The 20,763-nt window shown below is 35.2% G+C and overlaps 1 protein-coding gene across 8 annotated transcripts in view; it reads right to left on the minus strand.

Annotated features, from left to right (window-relative positions):
* Window positions 1–20,763, minus strand: part of NAV3 (neuron navigator 3) — a 528,805-nt gene that overhangs the window by 153,712 nt on the left and 354,330 nt on the right. For all 8 annotated transcript variants that reach the window (XM_032107870.1, XM_032107871.1, XM_032107869.1 and 5 more), the window contains 2 exons: window positions 5,821–5,893; window positions 1,945–2,122 (listed from right to left, as the gene is read on the minus strand). In XM_032107870.1, the coding sequence (XP_031963761.1) occupies window positions 1,945–2,122; window positions 5,821–5,893 (251 nt within the window). The remainder of the gene's footprint in view (window positions 1–1,944; window positions 2,123–5,820; window positions 5,894–20,763) is intronic.

The following is a 20,763-nucleotide window of genomic DNA, read 5'->3' on the forward strand; positions in this document are numbered from 1 at the left end:
TTTACAGATAAGGAAGAAGAAAGATGGCATCAATCTTGGTCTATTAATTTTTTACAGAGAAATATTTTACAACTGAACCATAGCTATGAATAGAAATTTAATCGAAGAATTAAACTATTTTAAACTCCTAGATTAAAGAGGAAGGTCTAAAACACACTGATGGAAGTAATATTTTTTTTAAACCAGCCTTAGATGTCACTCTACAAAAGCATAAATGTGGGGGTTCTGGGATATGGAATAATTGCTTTGAACACTGAAGCATGTTTTAACATAGCAACGTAGAAGAGGAGAAAAAAGTGCAGAAGGACCATGAGATCTTGAGGAATTACAATGGAAAGCTTAATAAAAGATTCATCACCTCTTTGCCTACCATGTGCAATCACTGTCACCCAAATAGTAAAAAAACTTGCTTTATCGAGGCTTTTTTGGACAAACCCTTGCAATAGTCATGATGCATAAAGGAACACTGTAATTTTTTTGTAATTAAAATTTCACCATGGATAAATTACAAAATCAGGAAATGTTTCAGTTCTTTCACTAAACTATGAACAAAAAGATCTTAATGCCACTGATTAAAGCTGTGAACACTTAATTCCTGAATAACAAGATGTTACTGCCTCTCATACAGTATTAAATATCCTTCACAAAGCAGAAATTCAACTTTGGAAAATGTTGAGAATGGTCAGACGCTTCTAGGACCACACCATAATTTCCTAGATTGCATGTTAATACTGTACTTCACAGAGAAAGCATTCAAAGACATTAATTTTCAGTAGCAGAGAAAATAAATGTATTTCACTTTTTAATGCCCCAGCCAAACACAAGTGTATCTTAATTTTTGCATCAAATGAGGTAATTAAAATGCTATCAGTGACACGTTCCTCCAAAACATAATTTTAAAATATTTCTAGTTCCAAGACATAGATTTCTATCAGGCTGAAGTGTTAAAAGTTTTGTCAATTGAAGAAGAAATATGTTTATTATACAAATGAAAGTGTAATTTATATATGAAGGGACTTAAGATCCAGAATGTCAATATATTAGTCTGATACTTTCGATCCAATGTAGATCATTGACTTACCACATTCTAGACATACAGTTGTTCAGTAGGTCCACAAAAACATTTTAAACAAGGATATAAAAAATGGAAAAAGTACTAAACCAAACAAAGCAACAGACAAAACTCTTTATGAAGATCTACAGTTGACGTTTTTTTTTAACTTCCCCAATAAAATATACATTGGCAATACTCTTTCCATGTAAATAGATATTTCTGTTTCAAACTCATTCTTCTGTAGTAGCCTTTAAGCAACTACCTTCTGAAAATATCTTTTTGGATACAGTCTGAAAGCAATGTAGTTCAGCAATTACTGGATTCTGCTGAGTGCTTCGCTTTCTTAAAAGTAAATAAATATCTGGCCCCTTAAAAGAAACAATTAGATTAGGGCTATTTCTCCATTTTAAAAAGAACATTCAAATAGAATTAGGCCCTCAAAAACCGGAATGTGTGGGAATAAAAAGAGTTTATAACAAATGAAAGCAACAATTGTGCCTTTTCCCCATGTGTTTTGTTAATTATTGGAAATTGTTCATTTACGTATGGGGAACTGGGTATGTGAAGAAAACATGAAAATAACCAGTACTAACTACACGGTGTGCTAGCTGCCTCTTGTTGTGCAATGGGCAGAAAAATCAATAATAAAGTAAAAGAAAGGCTTACAATTAATTAAAACTGGAACTAAATCTAATTGGGAATGTTCTCTGCTCTCGCTCTAACTTTACTCCCAAGAAATGCGGGCTTACTACCAAAAACCACACTGAATCCACTGTGTAAATAGCTAAAAAAATTCTTTAAATGGCCTATTTTTTTATACAAAATTTTGTCTTTTTCAGACAGAAAAATAAAAAGCTTTTACACCTGAGAAAAATAACTTTTTAACCTACCTTGACTGCATATCTTGGTGTGTTTTGGACTGGCTGATTTCAGCTGGAGTTGAAGGGACTTGCTGTTGTAGCTCTACCAAAGACTGGTAGTACTGTTGCTGATGATGTTGCTGCTGTTTGTACCGAGACAAACTGAAAAACAGCCCTAAAATGGCTTTCAAATTTCCATTCCTTATTTCTATTAAAAAAAAAAAAAAGAAAGAGAAAAGGAAGTGAAAACACTTTGGTTTTAGACTTCAGTTTTGTAACTGTCATACTAAAATATCTCTGTACATACCTAGAGCTATACATGTTTATGTCTTATATCTCTTCATTTACCTGTAGAGTCAGAGACATTTTAGGTGTCACTGATAGTTTATTCTTTATTATAATTTTTGTTTATTTATGTTTCAGGGTTGCAATAAACACCTATCTCTACAGTGCCCTCCTGATGAGCCATTTGCATGGTCATAAACAAGAGTATATCCAGCCTTAAATAAGACACATAATCTGAAATGAATACTCCTGTCTCAACAAAGTACAAATATTCTAATTAAGGAAAAGTTCATTCAGAAAAATCTGAATTCTTTCTGGTCTTTGATATACTTCCCTTCAAATCCTGTGACTTTAAATTAGTCTTTTGGCTTTTGGGGCAAATTCTGTGCACATTGGCAATAAACAGTGAGTTCTGGAAAAATCGAAAAGACTGTATGGTAATGGTTCTTGTCAGTGAGCACATCCATTCATACAGATGTGCAGGGTACATGAGAGAAGAAAATAAATGAAAGGTTGGTTTTCAAAAAGGTGACTGTAATGCTCATGATTAAATCTTTGAACTTTCGAATGACATGATTATTTTACAGCTTTCTGTTTTATACTGCTATTACTGATAACAAAGACTTAAAAACTACAGCTTCCATGAGGCTAAAACAGCTACCTGAATACAATTCTGCTGAGCCATGTATCATCCCTATGTCTCCCATTCCTTTTATAGCTTTTGCTGATCCTGAGATGAAGATTTTAAAAGGATAATGCAATATATTCTTTGCTGATAAAGGATCTCAATGTTGAAAAAGCAACCTCAGAAGACTTTAATGAAATTATCTGCAGCATCTAGGTCTGTTCATAAACTCATTATTAATTTTCTTTGGCACTGATCACCCTGTGAAAGGTTTTTATTAGAGCTATAGACTTGCAACCTAACATGCAATGCCACAACCTTTCTGCCTTCCCTGCAAATCAAAATACTGAGCTGCGTGTGCTACACAGCTTTCCCAGGTAAATTTTCAAGCTGAATTTATCCAAAATTACTGTCATTTTCATGTCTCTTAAACCATATTAATTTTCTTTCAATAGGATTAGTTGAAGTGTTAATACATATACTACACAGGCCAGCAAACACTGGAGCTTTTAAAATGCTCACAACCTGTGCTTCAAAAGCAAACCCAATCCGGGGCACTGGAATATACTTTTCAAAATGTAAATTTGTTCTAAGCAGCCATAGTTTTTCATCTTCCCTGTGAAGATGCTGCAGGATCTTTGATTACCAGTGAGATCACCAGAGATATGCAGAACTTTGCCAGAATGAGTAAACTTTTTAGGCACCTATGACTTTTGCAGTCACGTTGGTTTCAAGGAAGATCATTGTCAAGGAATACCGAAAACTTATATTTAAAATTATCCTAAAAACACCCCCAAAAACTACATAACTATCCATTTTAAGTGGTTCTGATTTGAGAAGATTGTCAGTACACGACACTAGTTTATTTATTATAATTTTGGATCACTTAATGCTCAGAAAGAGAATCCTTCGTTAAATCCCACTCGATATATTTTAATCTTAAAATTTTGGTCTTCTTGTGTTCAACTATAATTTTTACTATTTTAAGAGAAAGATGCTATTAGTAACTTTTTCCTTCCTACTTTTAATCAAGTTAGAAGATTTCTCACAAGCAAAAAATCCAGAAACTTCTAATGTGTACTAAGCACATACTCAGAAAATGAGGGGACTGTTTTAATTTGTAGCAATTGGATAATTATTTATCAACTGGGCTCTCAAGCAGAGATTCAGCAGTAAAGACTTGAAAATCACTTTTTTTCTAGACCTCTTTGCTCAAGTGTCAAAATGAGGTCAGAAACTGGTTATGAAATCTTCAAAACTTGTTAAGCTTATGTTTTGTTTTTCTACAACCTTTCTGGTCATTAATAAATGACCTGGTAGTAACAAGACACTTTACCAAAAGCTTATTACAAGAAACTCAATTTCTTCTCCCCCCAAAAAATTTTAGTGTTCAGGATTATACATAGTAAAAAATGGTATATTTAAGGGAATCACACTTCTGCAGTACTTTGAAGAATATTATTACAAAGATAGTGGTGGATTTACTCCAGATTCATGACCAACTGCATAACAGCAGAATTAATGTTAATCTTACTTCAGCACTAAATGTTAAAATTTGGTTTTGAAGAATAATGAGTATTTTAAATCATAGTCCTTGCATTTAGTTCTATGTAGTATTATTGCTTTTAGTAGTACATGAAATTGAAGTTACACAATTGAAACTTATATCCTATTAAAATTATTTTCCAAAGCAAAACAAAGGTAGGTGTGCATTACAGAATGCACACAGATTTTGATTTTAAAAAGTACAGAAAATGTGTCATGTACCATGTAAAGGTATTAAACAATGATGAGTGTCTTCATAAAATAAATTCATGCTATTCACACATTTGATTCATACTTCATATGCAAGTAAAAATAGGTTGCTCTAGAAATTCTGGTTCTAAATAGCTTTGAGGTGAATGACAACATGCAGACTTTTAGTATTCTCTTGCAACAACATATCTATAAGTACATACAAAGGTTCTCTTAAATCACTTAAGGAGCTTTTCACAATTTGACTATCAAAGTGAATAGATAGGACATATTGTGACCATGTTGCACGTTTAAAATCTTAGATAGGTTCAGATGGTGAAAGACAGTAATTCTGAGTCAATTTAAAAATCAAGTAGTGGTTAGAAATCCAGGTTTTTTCTTCATGAATCTTCAAGAATTCAACTCAAATTATCACCTCTGGGGAAACAAAAATTTCCTTCCAGCTTTTAGCTTTGCTACAAGCAAAATAAAAATACAGGGTTGCACCTCTGGACCTGTTACCTTCAGGTGCCATAGAGGTCAGAGAGGATTTTGAAGGTGCACAGCACCTTGCAGAACTGCTTAATTTGCTACAGGACAAAGACATATACACTTTATTAATTCACTTGCTCTTACATGAACAAGGCAAATATTACATAATAATTAAGACAATTGATATTTGTAATGGTTTTTGTTCATTGTATTTATTAATTTAGTTGCAACCACGTTAGGCAATTACTTAAGGCGACTAATACAGCAGAATAGCTGAAACAGGAAAACCATTCACTCTTTCACTTAACAGAAGACATCAAAGGAATACTGTAATTTTCAGACTCATCTGGACAGCATTACTACTAATAATAAATTTGCTGAAACAAATAGTCTTGCCCGGGTTTATTTAACTGAGCAAGATCCTTATATTCTTGTTTGCTGTTTTGAATCAAATATATGAACAAGTTAGAAAAAAAAATGCTTGGGAAGTTCTGTGCCTATCTAATATTGTGGAGGTAACATGAAAAGATTAATACCATTGAAAAAATATTGTTTTAAAACACTGTCTCAAGCTTCATAAACATTGCATTTCTTGGTTCAATTTCAAGGAAAAATTAAAAGGAAACTCTCTCACTTGTTATCACTAATCTATATTTGCATGCTGTTCAAGACAGCTGGAGCTTGGTATTTAGGTGCAAGTGATTTGTGTTAAGAAATCTAGCTTTCAGAAGAAAATATTGTTATTTGTTCTGATGATTTGTTTCTCTTACCTTCTGCAGAAAGACCTTGGACATTTACGCCTCTGGCTGCCAGAAAGCTAAGGCAGACATCAACATTCTCAATCTGCAACATGAATAGAAATAACAAGCAGCATAAGACTATTTGACAAAATGTAGAAATGTTGGGCGAGGGGAAAAAAAAAAGAAACTGCCCAGGAATGAATACTTTACATTCATTGCATACTACAGCTCTTTACCAAAGTTTAGCAAGAATGATTACTGCTAATTGGGGAATCAAGATAAAGCTTTCATTGTCCGCTTTGGTGCTTAAAAACAATTCACAAATGCCTGATCCAGAATGGCATGCTGGCAACTCAGCAACCCACCTAGTTAACATAAAACTGGATTTTGTATGCTATAAACAAGCAGCAATGAACAATGAAAGCACCCATAGAGAATTAGACACTGAGTATATGTCTGGAGATGTGAGTGGCTGAGTTTACTAAAAAATGTAAGCAAAAACCTCCAACAGTGTTAGCAAAGGTACTTGGGATGATGTAGGATTCTGTGAAAATGATATCATTCTCATTAGTGGTTGTTTCTCTAATTTCTTTCCTTCAAATCTTACAACAAATAACTTTAATTTATTTATTGTTTATGCTCCTCTGAGGAGTTCTTGCTTAGTAAAGAACACGGTGCTGGCTTCTCTTGGTGATTTAGAAGAAATCTACAGTTAACCACAGAGAGCTTTAGGTACAAAAATGTAGCCTAAATGTATATCAAAAAAAGGATAAAACTTCTGCCTCTAAAATAAATAATCACAGAATTAGACTGCTTTCATGCATCTGTTTCTAACAGATGTGGGAGACAGGGGTTTCCAAAAGGTTCTCTTGAGTCACCGTCCTCAGCTGATTACCCCAGTCCTTCTAGGACCTATGAAGGAATAATCAGCTATAAATGTAAAAACTACTACCTTTGTCTATAAATATGCTGCTACAAAAACAGAAGAATTATGTACAGACAGGTGTTTTGTTTGAAGTGGTTTCAACAGATTTGATTTTAAAATACTTTTTTTAGGTTGATGCATTTATTTCAAGGCAATTGGGACCACAAAAATAAAGTAAAATTCTAAGAATTTTTAAACAAATAGGTATTTTAAATACCTATTATCACTGGAGAAAATTAAAAATAAAGCAAAGAATATTCAACACTAAAAACATAAACCTGCAGTAGCTCAAGTCCATGCAGTTAATTTATTTGAATGTTTACACATTTTACATTATCTCATGTCAATGGTTTCCAACCATCAAAACATAAGGGGTAAATTCATTCTTGAATGAAAGCTACATGATCCTTGGCAATATCTTTTCTCGCCTAAGAAAGTCTTTCACTACTGTCATCTTTCTGTATTGGAGTTCAGCCACTATTCTCTGGAAATGGTAACAGCTGAAATGATATAAATATTCTTTTTACTACTGACCCTAGAAACATGTATTACGAGTTTACAGACTGTCTTGATCCATGGGTATAAATTTATAAATACTTGCAAAATATTTAGGTATGATCTTCAAGGACAATAAATGTCAAAACATTACCAAACACATTTTTAAGAAGTCTTTTCAAACCTTGATTTCAAGGGCATGCTAACATGTACAGTGAATGATAAACAATCTCTTTACTGAATCAATTACATAAGAAAACCAAAACTCAAAGTCTGCAGTTAAATTAATGAAAGTCACTAGAAAAATTGGGGTCTACCATAAAGTTTTCATCAATAAGTTTGGTGGGTGTCACCAATTTTCACAGCTTTGAATGTGGAATAGCCATCCTGAAATCAATGGGAATACTTCAGCTCTGGCCCAGCACAGTCTGAAGCAACCCAGGTATTAACTGTCTTTTTCTTAAATGTTTATGTAGTTTTATACCACGAAAAAACCCAAATTAACTAAGTAATCTTGTTAAGACATAGAGACGTGACACAGCTAAATCAGTTGCAAGTTGGCTGCAGCTAAAATAGGAAGATCTGATTCTTCCTCACCTCTTCTTCCTCCCAGGTGTGAGGGCCCTGTTGCTACTGGGCTTCAGCGCTTCTCTGAGCACACAAGGAACTTGCTCCAAGCAGAAAACTCACCCAGCAAAAAGGCAAATGGATTCAGTCATTCCAGTTTCCCGGGCAGTCAGATAAGCACAGGAGCCAGCAGAGTGGAGGGCGTGTCCCAGCCTGAGTAAAGCATCATGGCTTGGGAGAGGAAAGGGGAGGTGGGAAGGAGGGACAAGCGGATGGTGCCACTCCTGGTGGCAGTGGCAAGGCACTGGGCTGGCTCAGCCCTGACCTCCAACTAAAACCCTTCATCACTTCAGAAAACAGTGCACATGAAGAGAATATTTCTACTCCACCTTTAAACAATGTCAACTATATAATAAAAAATTTTGAACAGAAATTTTTTTGCTCTGAAGAATTGAAAAGAAATGAAGGTTTGTTTGGCTGTTAGCTGTACAACACATTGTGTCTTCGGACTTTCAAATCAACCATAATGCAGTATCAATTACTTCAAAGGTGGGAAATTCTGCTCTATTACTTAGTACTGGAAGCCAAGGGGAGGAAAAAAAAAGGAAAAAAAGAAAGAAAAATCAGTGCACTACATCAGTAGCACCCATCTTCAAATAACTGGAACAATATTTCCTAACACATATTCTAGTTTAATCAAGTAATTTTTCATAAGGGGCATGTCCCCTCTGTAGTAGTTCAGGAGACCACAGATGTAACAAAACCTAGCTCACTGGAGAACATTTAAGCCCAAATGTGAAAACATCTCAATATCTATCTGCAATACCGAATATCTAGTAAATAATATGCCTAATAACTAAACGTTCACACATATTTAAGGTGAAAAACATCCTATAGAAATAGCACCTGGTTATTTTACGTGTCTACTTTTACAGCATGTGTCTTTGAAGTCATGTCTCTTAAACTCTCAGACAAAACTAATCATTACCACTAACACCAATGACTCAAGTATTCTGCAGAACTACAAAGCAAATTCTGTTTTGCTTCAGAGTTCACCAAGAGAAGAGTAACAGAAGCCCTGAGTCGAAAGTCACCCTTTTGGTAAGGGTATATGAAGCAATAGCAGTGGCCAACTTCCAGACAATAGACTGGGGTTGCACTGTTAGCCTTATAATAAAGTCTTGTTTTGACTTGTGAATTGAGCAAGTTTGGTGTGGCAACTCACAGCCCCATAATACCCCGAAAATGTCAGAAAACAACTCTCGCAGTCACTTATCTGATAATAACTGCGGTTACTATACAACTCTCAGAAACTCTTAGGGGATTCAATGAGACATGCATTAATACATTTTTGGGTTATTTTCACTTTCTTTCCTGTCCAGTCTAGAAAATGTTAGGCTTAAAGTTGTCCCATTTTGAAGCTTTCAGTGGGTCTCTAAATATTGCTTTAATTACCTACTTCTTGCCCTAGAAAACCACAGTTATTCTTTGAACTCAAACCCAAGCAGCCCCAAACACTTTTTCTTCAAACTTACTCACAGATGAGAGTAATTTTGCAATTACAAAAGTTCTAAGAGATTTCAAGCAGCTTCCATTCCTCAGTACTGTTTCAATCAAGAGTGGTACGAATTCCTGAAGTCCATGTTTATATAAGTAGTTAGAAATGAAGTTATTATTCACTGGTGTAAACTCCTCCTATAGCTGAAACTATATATGTAGAATTCTACTGCTTTTTACTGTTTTTTCTACACACTGTGTATGTAGAATTCTGCAGTGGCTGAAGGTTTTGTGGTGTAACACAACACAGACACCAGATACAACCACAATTCTGTAGTGAATTTTGCTTGCAAAAATAACTAGTTTTTATCAGAGATTATGTTTATCATTATAGTGAATTGTATCATCAGAACTACAAGGTGTTATAGCAGAAGATATTGCTCATTACAGTACAGAATTCAGGATATGCAGATTGACTCCAAATCTTGCATATCAAGACAGAGAAGAGTCTCAAATGTGCAAATTTGCTTGTACAGGTACATGTTGCCAAGACTGCTGTTGATAAAGTTCTCCACCACTGTCTATCTCCAATTTTTATTTTGTTCCAAGGAATTCAGGATATACAGATTGACTCCAAATCTTGCATATCAAGACAGAGAAGAGTCTCAAATGTGCAAATTTGCTTGTACAGGTACATGTTGCCAAGACTGCTGTTGATAAAGTTCTCCACCACTGTCTATCTCCAATTTTTATTTTGTTCCAAGGCTCTTATTTTATATTAAATATTCAAACCCGTGGAGTTGCAGCACATTGAATAGCATACCTGCAATATTAAAAATCTTAACAACTATAAATAGGATAAGTAATTAAAGATATAATAAACCTTCACTGCCATATAGATATCTGCCACCCAGCTATTCGATTAACCACGTTGAAAGTCAATCAACACTACATGAAATTGCTTTTCAGAGGTAACAAAAACCTAATTCTGAAACTTAATCACCTCCTTATCAAAACTCAAGGATACTATGTCAAATTCTGAAATGCAGGTCCAGCATTGTGGGTAAGGATACAATTGGCTAAGATGATGATAATTTAGAAATTAATTTGTGGGCATCATCAGGTAGATAACACCATTTGATTATTTTTAAATTAAGCCTGAGTTATGCTTACAATACATTAAACTTTCTTCATAAATCTTATCCTTTTAATAGTATTCATACACACAGCATGATGAAAAAAGCACCTGAAATACTTAACACCAAAAATATTAGTGATTTCAAAGATATTTTTATACTGACATTTAAGGGGATACAGTTCATATGATGATGTACAAATAAACAGAAATGTCACAGCTCTGATAATGTTAATAGATTAGGTGGCATGCAAAGAAGATATATTGCAAAGATGCTGTTACATATTACATGGCATAGTTGTGGGTAATTTGCTTTTTGACTGAAAGTTACTTGAAATTTAACTAACAGAAATAAATCACTAAATCAGACTGAGGGACTTGCATGTAGATAAACAGTAGTACTTAATACCCAGCAGACTTACAGGAAGAGCTCATTTGTGGGATGTACTCACCAGTGACTCAACACATAGAATATGTCTCTTTATTCCTATTATTTTTGCTATTGCCAAGATTAGTTTTCATCTCCTTTGTCTGACAGACAACACTTTCTTCACTTCCAAAAATAAATTTAATTGTGGGATGCTCAGAAGACATGTAATTATGACTAACACAGCATTATGTTTCTCTGCATGTATAAGAAGCTCAAAAAATATCTTGCTTTGACTAACTCCCTTTTATTAAGTTTATTACAATATTGTTTACAAGAACACATAGACATATACACAAGTTAGTTACTGTTCACCTACTTGGAGTGGGATTCTTCCTGAAGAATAGGACACTTTCATAAAAACGACATATTGTTGTAACCACATAGTGTTTTTATACATATGTGCTCTTAAATACTCTTGATTATTTTGGCAGCAAAAGTAAAACAATAATTTCTGTTAGCACTTCATTCAGTGCTATCTTCCACAGTTCTTTGTGTGTGTTTTGACATTCTGATTCATCACCCAATTCCCAGATAAAATTTGGCAAAGGATTTTCTCTTTTGTAATGTTGCTGATGGTTGATTAAGGACATCCATGGAAATAGTATTCCACAGAAATCCAGAGAATCATATACATACTCACTTTCCAGAGCACAGAAACTCCATAAAGTTCTTCAGTATTTGGTGCTTTGTTTTTCTTTTTAATTGCAAATAATAAATGGTACTCCTTTAAGATTAGTATTATGGTATGAGATAGTGTGTGTCAAAATAATTGAACTTCAAACACACTTTCCCAGCATGTTTCTTCCTAAATGTCTCCAGAGTATTAGCTTGAGTTTAGAGACATGCATTTGAATCTTCCTCTTGCATGGATATTCATCACTAATACAATTTGTGGAGGATTTAAATGAATGCAGAATTAGAAAATATATTATTGCTGTTACACAGCTCCTTCTCTTTCAAGTTCTGTAGCACTAGTACAATCAAAAGCAAATAAAATTCAGGCCTTACAGGTAGCAACCTGGACGCTAAATATTTACAATTCACATGTTGCATAACATTATTAAAATTTAAAGAATGTAAAAACAGATACTATTTGTCTGAATTTAACAGGAATCAGTCATGTAAGAAGACATACCAGCTTTTAAGTTCTGGCTGCTTACTTAATACTGGATGAAGTGCCAGTGATCTGATCTTAACTGCAGGCTCTAAAAAGATCAGAGGTTCAGGCAAGCAACCAAGATGTCTTCATGAGTGAATAAAAGCATTTTTGATGCACATGCTGGAGCTGGTAAGAGAACTAAACTTTCCATATAGATTTAGCTATATAGAATGCTCTGGGAGAAACTGAAGAGCATTTCAAGGTGGAAATGGCCTAAACTCTAATTTTCCCTTGTCTAAGACCAGTAAGAGAATTGGTCATGTACACTCTCACAAGTTAATGGTAAATCCTCTCACACACACACTACATAAACAGACTATTCTTTGACCAAACATATTATATTTCACAACCTGCTACGCCCAAAGGTATTCTTGGAGATTTAAAAGGACAAGTTTATTTCACTTTCTGTTCTTAAATGGCTCATCCATTGCACACATCGTGACCTGTTGACAACTCACTTGTCGCATGGGAAAAACCCAGATTTTCGGTTTGCTTTGTAATTTTGTTCCTTATGGGTTTTCCTCCCAGCTGGTTTCACGAGTTTGTATTTATGTTCTGCCAGTCCTTAAAACAAAGAGCTAAAAAGTTACAAGATAGAGATACTAATAGATAATGCTTGCTGGTCTATAGTGTCATGTTTTTATCCTCAGTTTTATCATTCAGATTATTTAACAAAACCAGGCTTCATAAACCAGGGAGGTGGACATTTAGCTTTTTTCACTAGGTACAAATGGGCATATGTCAAATATTTCCTTCACCAAAAAATAAACATCAAACAAGTCAAGAACTTGCTCCATTTCAGTGATAACTGAATATACTGCCTGCTACTATACTTACAAGCATACTTGCTTTATACATATCGATATGCACTCTGATTTTCTAAGGCTGAGGATTTGGTGCAGAAATCCATTTTTGATAGCTGACTTACTCTAAAGAGGTCCAAGTGAAGAGGTTAAAAGCACCATCCAGATTAAAATTGGGATACCAAAATGGATTACCCAGTCCTCCTGCCTATCCATTCTTCAAATGCCACACATTCAACATTGTTTGGGATTCTAGGTGATTCTTAAATGATCACTTAAACAATATTCAGTAGTCACAGTCCCCTGTTCTTCACTGTAAGACAGATGTTCAGCACATCTGAACTTCTGCTCATCTCTTTAGAAAAATATGCAACTGGTAATACAATTAAAATGTAAACTATCCCTAATGCTTTCATAGTTGTACATGTCCTGTGGGGTAAAATGTATCTAATCCATAAAAAGTAAGCAATTATGATTTATTTGTTATAACATATGGTAAGATTTATTTCAATTATTTGTAAAAGTACCAATCAGTAACCTTAATCATAATAGGAAGCACCTTCTATCCCACGTGCTCCACTCCATTTGACACTGCTGTTGATTTACCTGCTTTCTGTGAAAAGTTGTCATGAAATTTTACTTGCAAAGCTGTCATACCATTTTCACTACACTGTTGTATGTTATCCACAATAGCTGATTCCTAGGTATTCTAAAAGGGAGGGTCCTTTTTTAAATTAAAGAGTAGGGTTTCAAAGGGAACAATGTGAAATAGACTCATATGGGCTCATTTTGCAAGTATTATAATTGAACTATAACAAGCAAGTTGGTTATTTTTTTATATATATATAGTGCAGTTTAAACTAGTTTGACACAACTGAAATAAAGTGATCTGCTTTCTTGTCTCTTGAATATTCAAAGCTGTATGTCCTTGTCAACATATAAATGTGTTCATACTAAATTAATTACAGATTCTTAATTTTGAGTAAGATTGTCTAAAAGTTGTATATTTCCATCAAGGTTCCTTGTGAAGAAAGTGTACAAAGTATTATTGTGTAATTTAAAAAAACCTATTTTTTACTAATAATACAGAATAAGGACACTTTGAAGGGCAGAAAATACACACAAATTCTTCCAAATCTGAAAGTAAATGCAGCGGGAAGAAATGTGGCCCAGAGTAATGCAAAACTTATAATGACTCTTCTGAGGAAGCTCTTTAGTTTTAAATTTGCAGTTTCTGTGGAAAGTGCTCATATGGCAGGCTGCATGTTGCACAGTTCCCCTGGCCACAGAATACTGAGACTGAGTGAAATTTTCCCTGAATCCTCAGCTTCCCTTGTAGAAATGGGGAAATTTGAAGAAAGGGAAAATCAGGAGATAAACAAAAATCATGTTATTTATTTTCTGGTAATTTATTTCCCATAAGCTCCTACCACGGCAGCCTATTGGAATAACTTTTTGTGACTACACTGGAAGGTAATGTCAACCTTCCATGGGTGGTGTAAATTAGAAAACCCATCCAGATAAAACAGGTGTTAACAGTCCTGCTGGGAGATATTTAGTGCATTCTGCTGACTTGCTGTTGCACGTGGCCCAGATTAAGGCACATTCCACATTTCTATCAAAATTATGACACATGTTAGGAGGTTAAACAGAACACACTGACACGCAGACACATTCGGTTTAACTCTTTTGTAGCAAACTCCTCATTATTTGCAACAGAATAATTCAAGGAGCATTTAATAAAAATTATGTATCAGTGAACCATGTAGCTTCATTCCAGAAAACTGTTCCACACTAAGCATTGACTTTGCAATAAGAGACCATACATGCAAATTAAAAACTGATTTACTGGAGGCATTTGGGGAGAATTTTACCTTAGAGAATAATAACTACTGGTATGTAGAAGGCCTCCCAGGCAAAAATTTTTAGGAAATGATGCTGGAATTATTTAATTATTAGTTATTTTTTGAGGAAAATATGACAATCTTATTTAAAACTGAAATAGCTTCCACTTCCTTTTCCAACAGATATTAAGGAACACGCACATGAAATTCTTCCAACATGCAGTCCAAACACGAAATATGACCAGTAAACCCAGAAATGTGAAAACAAATTAACTTCTCAAATACTTGGAGAATTTAACAGACATATGTACTGACCTGCCGATAAAAGAATGTATGAGGTCACTGCTGAGGTCAAAGCATGAGCTCGGGTGTGTATTGTTTTTAAGAAAATGGTACAGTGGGAATTGGATCCCTTCTGGTATGAATTACTATCAGTCCTGTCAGGAACGCAAAAGCAACAATTGGTGTTGCAAATTTTTCACCTAGCCCCTCACTTGGTGCTTGGAAACCTTAGAGTGAATGTGAGATTATTTCTGTAATGGCATATACAGAAAACTGTTTGTTTGTTTGTTTGTTTCTGTCTGTACACATCAGCAAGTTAATGAATAATTTAGTTATTCTAAATAAAAAAAAAATCCTAATCATAATTTTTAGATGGCCAAACAGATCATTAGAAACATCTGTTGGTCATTTTCATATAAAACCAAAAAATGCTCCATCCACAAACACCAAAAACCTTCCACCACAGAAGAGGAAACTGCAAAATTTTACACTGATCATCTATATAATGATGTGAGCCTGCTTCTCGTCTTCCTTTTCTACTCACTCTTCTGTTTCTTGTCTTGTCTGCGTTTGCTCTCCCATTTTTATAGAGTAGTCTCTGCAGCAGACAAAGCACAAAATACAGCAATGGTAATTTCTGAAATGCTTTTGTGCTACTGTAATAGAAATTGTGAGAAGCAAGTTTTGGAATTTTGATTGGAATATAGTGCTGGGTTGGAACTCAACCATGGATGTATTCAAATATGTTGCACAAATTTCTTAGAAAGCTAATATGGCTGCACAGCAGAATGGAAAAATTCTCTTCCAGTGTCTGAAAGTAACTTGCTACTTCAGGACTCTCTTCTCCACAGGCCAGAGGCCACCACCACCATGAAAGAGCCTTATACATGCACTAAGAACGCAAAATTGAAGATAAACACTACCCTGGGAGGACTCTTTTTTAAGGCAATGATAAAAAGAACTCTGTTTAAGCACAGTGTTTCTTAAAGCAATGCTCCACTCCAATGAGCCTTTCTACAATCTTTTTTTTTTACTTATGCAACACTTCTGAGTCAGCAAGGTACCAGTGTCTAAATATTTATGGAACTTGGCAACTTCTGAAAATTGGAGGGCAATGTGAAAATGCACGCTTCTTTAAAACAGAGGAGGTTCTCTCCATTAGGTCAAGAGAGAGTCTACAACAGAGTCTTCATTTACTAGACTTAATTAAACCTTTGAAAGAATTCCAGTTCTCTCCTTCGCCACTACTGAGTGCATAGCAACTTCATTTAGCTCACTCAAAAAAGCAGCTTTTAGAAATAAGGGCAGTACAACCAGTGACAGAATGAATCCTTTAAAAAATAAGTAAACAGGTAAACTATGAGGCATTTCACTTCATCTCTTGAACTTTGCAACTGGAATCCAGCCAGATGCACTTCGTGCTTTCTGAACCCTCCCTCCTGACTCCAGCAGAAGTCATAATGTTACAGATTGTGCAGGAGAGACACTAACAGTTTGCTCCTATCCATCTGGCCTTTTGATTTTATAAACATTGTAAGGCTTTTTTAATTAGATATATTTTTCATATTACCCTGGGAATATTTATAGAATTTATAGAACATATAGTATTTATAGAACATACAGTATTTCTAGAACATTGAGCTCATCAAAAGAAAAGTGGTAAAAGTACTTGTTATTAGCAACGTCTAAAAGCACAGCCCAGAGTTTTCTGTAGGACTAAAGTTACGTGGCTGGTCCTCCAGCTGGAACATAAAGTCCTTGGGAAGATACATGCATGAGAGAACATAAGTTACTGGTTTTCCTTTATGTTTAGTTTTCATATTACTTACTCAAATTGATCCAAGCCCTAAAGAAAAAGACAAAAAAACCTGATGATGAATTGACATCACAGGTTAGTAAAACCACTCAGATTAAACCAGATGTCTTTAAAACCCACAGGGATAACACAAGAGACTCATACTCAGGCTTTCACTTTCGCTAGTGTACCTGATCATTGCATTTTAAACCATGTTTAGCATAATATACATAGGAATATGAGGCCCTGCTGTACATATTTTCATACCATGCTTCTAAACAGCTTTCATGCTTGCCTATCTCTGCCCCTTTCTCCTAACTGTGGTAAGAATTTTACACACTTTCACAAGATCTCGTGTTTAGATTCTCGGTCAAGGAAAATAAAAGCACCTGGAACCACAGAAGGCAGTGGGATATCTGCTTGTCAGCTCAACAGGATCAGATTTTTTTTCTTGACTTCTCAGCCAAATGCTATAAGAGAAACATCAGAAGTTCTCAAGCCTATAAAATGAAGTCTTAACAAGCACTTAATTCTTGTTGTCCCATCACTTCCAGTTGTAGCCAATGAAGTGTAAAGTGTAGGAGGAAACAATTTTTTAAAGTTATCCAAGTGTTTTAAAGTTCCAAAATACTGCCAGTATTATTGAAAAAAATAAGTATTTTAGAGGGCCTTTAGAGGGGGCACATATCTTCAAATACATTAATTCATACAATGCAACAATATAAATCTTTCAAAACTGTTTATGCCAAGAAATCCAAATAGAAGCTTTATATATACAAGAACTGTGAAAACACCCTTGCACATATGTTTACCCTGGAGTGTTACTGCTGATCTGCCCATGAACTAAGTAAGAGCTCTTAGCAGAAGAAAAACAGCAAACACCTAATTTAAAGTTGTTATTGGGAGGAATTACTGAGAAAATCTGTGTGACAGGCGAAACAGTTCACAAGGCTGGGATGCTGGCTAGTTAGTTATGTGTGCAGTTAGAATACAGAAGCCTATCTAACTCCATGAACTACTATTTATGAAAAATAACAATAAAAAAATATTAACTATTACATGCAAATAGGTCTCATTTCTCAAGTGTGGAAACCAAGGGAAATTCTTGTGGTGTTTTTTTCCCCTAGAGGGAAATGCCATTCGTACATTCCCATGGTAATTCCAAAAAAACATTGAAGAATCAAGAGGTATGAATAATTCAAACAAGGTTCTAATTAGCTGACAATACAAGCCTAAACAAATTATAATCTAATTGTTATAGAATTAAAGACTGCCAAAAGCTACAAGCTAAAATACAAGTATATTTCTCTTTCAGGAAGACTGTTCAGATTCACTGTTCAGAACTTTGCAGTTTTGGTGCTGGTCCAGATGCCACCTGAAAGAGTTGCTGGAACTGCATAGGTAAACAAATTTTTTAAGCTGATATAAACTATCAAAAAGGCAAAAAATATTTGTGATTAGTTTGTGAGATTGAATACAACCTAGTCCCAACAACATAAAAAAAGTATCTTGGACAGACACTGAAAATGAACCCTGCCCAGAGCAATACATATCCAGACACTGGGCCAACTTAAAATAAGTTCCACTTTAAATAAGTATAGCTCTGATTTATGTCATGTGGTCATCTATTGATCATATGGTCAGCAGACTGCTCAGACTAGGAGTGTTTTAAATAAGTCCTGCACATCTGAGAGCTGCCAAATAGATTACTGTATTTCTATTTATACTATTTATTTCTGCTTAAACAAAAATGGTTGTACTGTATTCTAACTATTCATGTATTAAATTTCAGGTCATAGTGGATTTAAACAGACAAGTTACATAAAAAAAATAAAATCAGGAGATTGTGTTAATATTTTAATTAACTTGATCAAAAGCCTTTACATGAAAAGGGATTAGTTAATGCTGTTGAAATGAGCAGTCTTTGTGATACTTGTTCTGAAGTTAATTTAAGCCAATTTACCCGTCTCTACCTTAATAGCATTGCCTATAATAGGGTCACCAGGTGTAACAGAGTTTATATTTAGAGCTAACACTGGTATTTAAGTCCAGTTCAAAGTTTGTCAAAATCTTTACTAACACAATTTCAGGTGCCTCATGCTATCTGGTGCCACTTCAGAGTGGCACTTGACAGCAGGAGAAGGCTGGTGGAGCCATTATTTCAATGAGTGAAAAAACCATGACTACTCTCCATCTGGTCCCATGGCTGTGCACATGATCATGAGGGACACGAGACTTTTCCTGACAAACACAGCACGTTTCATTTTGACATTTCATGGAATATATGGTGATTGCAACACTAGTGCATAAATATACACTGGAAGCGCAGGCAAAGAAGTCCATTCTAACTCCCTAACACAGCAACTTTAGATATTGGGCTAAAAGGAGGAGAATGAAGGAATAAAAATGCCAGGGTCAATTGTTCTTTTTAAGCCACCCCTCACATTGTCATTCTCAGAGAGGCAATATTGACCTGATGGACCACTGCTGTGTGCTATTCATGTGTGCCAGCAACAGCACACTGGGGAGAGGCTGTAAGTGGAAGGGATTTGCAGCAGGGTTCAAAGAGGAGTTTGTTCTTTGAATATAATTACAGCCAAATAAAAGCACAAGGTTAGGCAGGTCAGTGTGCATAAAAGTCAAGGAACTCCAAAATGGTGAATATGTAAAAGACACTGTAAAATCAAGCAGTTTTGGCATTCTTTCCATGAAACAGGCTAACACTAAGCTGCAGCAGATGTAGGCGGCTTCTGTTCCAGCAAAGATCAAGGGCAGAGTGAGAAAATACATCTGGACAGATCACAGTAGTTTCAGTATGCACCTACTTTCATTCTTTCTCTTCCTTTTCTAACACTGTAATTATATTATATTCTGGAAGTAATGCAGTACTGCCAAAAAAACTCGAATTTTTTTGATGCAACAAATTTTTGTTATTTTACTTTCTAACAGGAGAGTGGGGGAGGTTGTCAAGGCTTTTTAATGTACATCATCATTTTAAATTTGGAAAGACAGGATAGTTTTTGTTGCCACATTAGTCTGTAATTAACACACTAGATTGCTAGGACATTCCGCGTTACTTTATTATTCTCATGTCTTGCAGTCTCTTTGCTTTAAGGCCAAGCTTTTAAATACCAGGTATGTACAGCGGCTAAAAGATGATTCAGTGACCAGCACAGTCACCTAGGCATAATGCACCACACCATACCTCCAAAAGCTTGATCATTTGTTGGACAGTGTTTACTATAATTTTAAACATAAGTAAGTGTTTAAAATTACAAAAAGGTGTCTTCTTTCTTCCCTTCTGCAGCTAAACTCACAATGCAAGCCATTCCCACCCTAACATTGTTAGTTCCTTTAATTACAATGGAAGCCACAACTTGTTGATTTCTGGCACCCTCTGCTGCTTTACACATTACACCACAGACAGCATTTTATGGACCATTGCACAGTTCCTGTATCTCCATTAAAACATCTTGCCAGTAGTTGCATTTCCCAGCCCAACCAAGTGAAAGCTGATGATACTCACACTTGGTGTGTGCCCTCATTTATTGTTTGCAGATGTTGATGCTTAATTCTCAAAATCTGTCTAGTAGATCTTTTCTAAACTTAATCTGGACTCACTCTAAGGAACAGAGATAGTAGTTCTGGCAAATCTGTAGAAGACTGGCCACCTCATGCTCTCACAGATGCCCAGGTAATACAAAAATTCCAAGAATTTGAAAGCTCCCACAAACTTTCCTTCACACATGAGAGGGAGAGTGGCTTAAATACCTTTGGAAGTGTGTAGAATCATTGAGATTTCAAAGAAAACAGCACAAGGTACTTGACACATATTCATGACCATGTGTGTGAGGCAAACACCAAAACACACGTGCGCATCGTTTCTCAAGAGACTTGTTGTTACTGAAGCCGCAGAATTCTCCATTGTCAAGAGAGGCAGCGTCAGATTATTTCAGGAAGAAGGATGAGTGAAAGGCCTGGGGACTTCACCTCAGCGTTAAGAAATGTTCTTTTGTGAAAAGTCTACCTCTCCAAGGAAAC

Source organism: Corvus moneduloides, chromosome 4 (genome assembly GCF_009650955.1).
Source record: "Corvus moneduloides isolate bCorMon1 chromosome 4, bCorMon1.pri, whole genome shotgun sequence".
In the NCBI taxonomy this organism is placed as follows: Eukaryota; Metazoa; Chordata; class Aves; order Passeriformes; family Corvidae; genus Corvus; species Corvus moneduloides.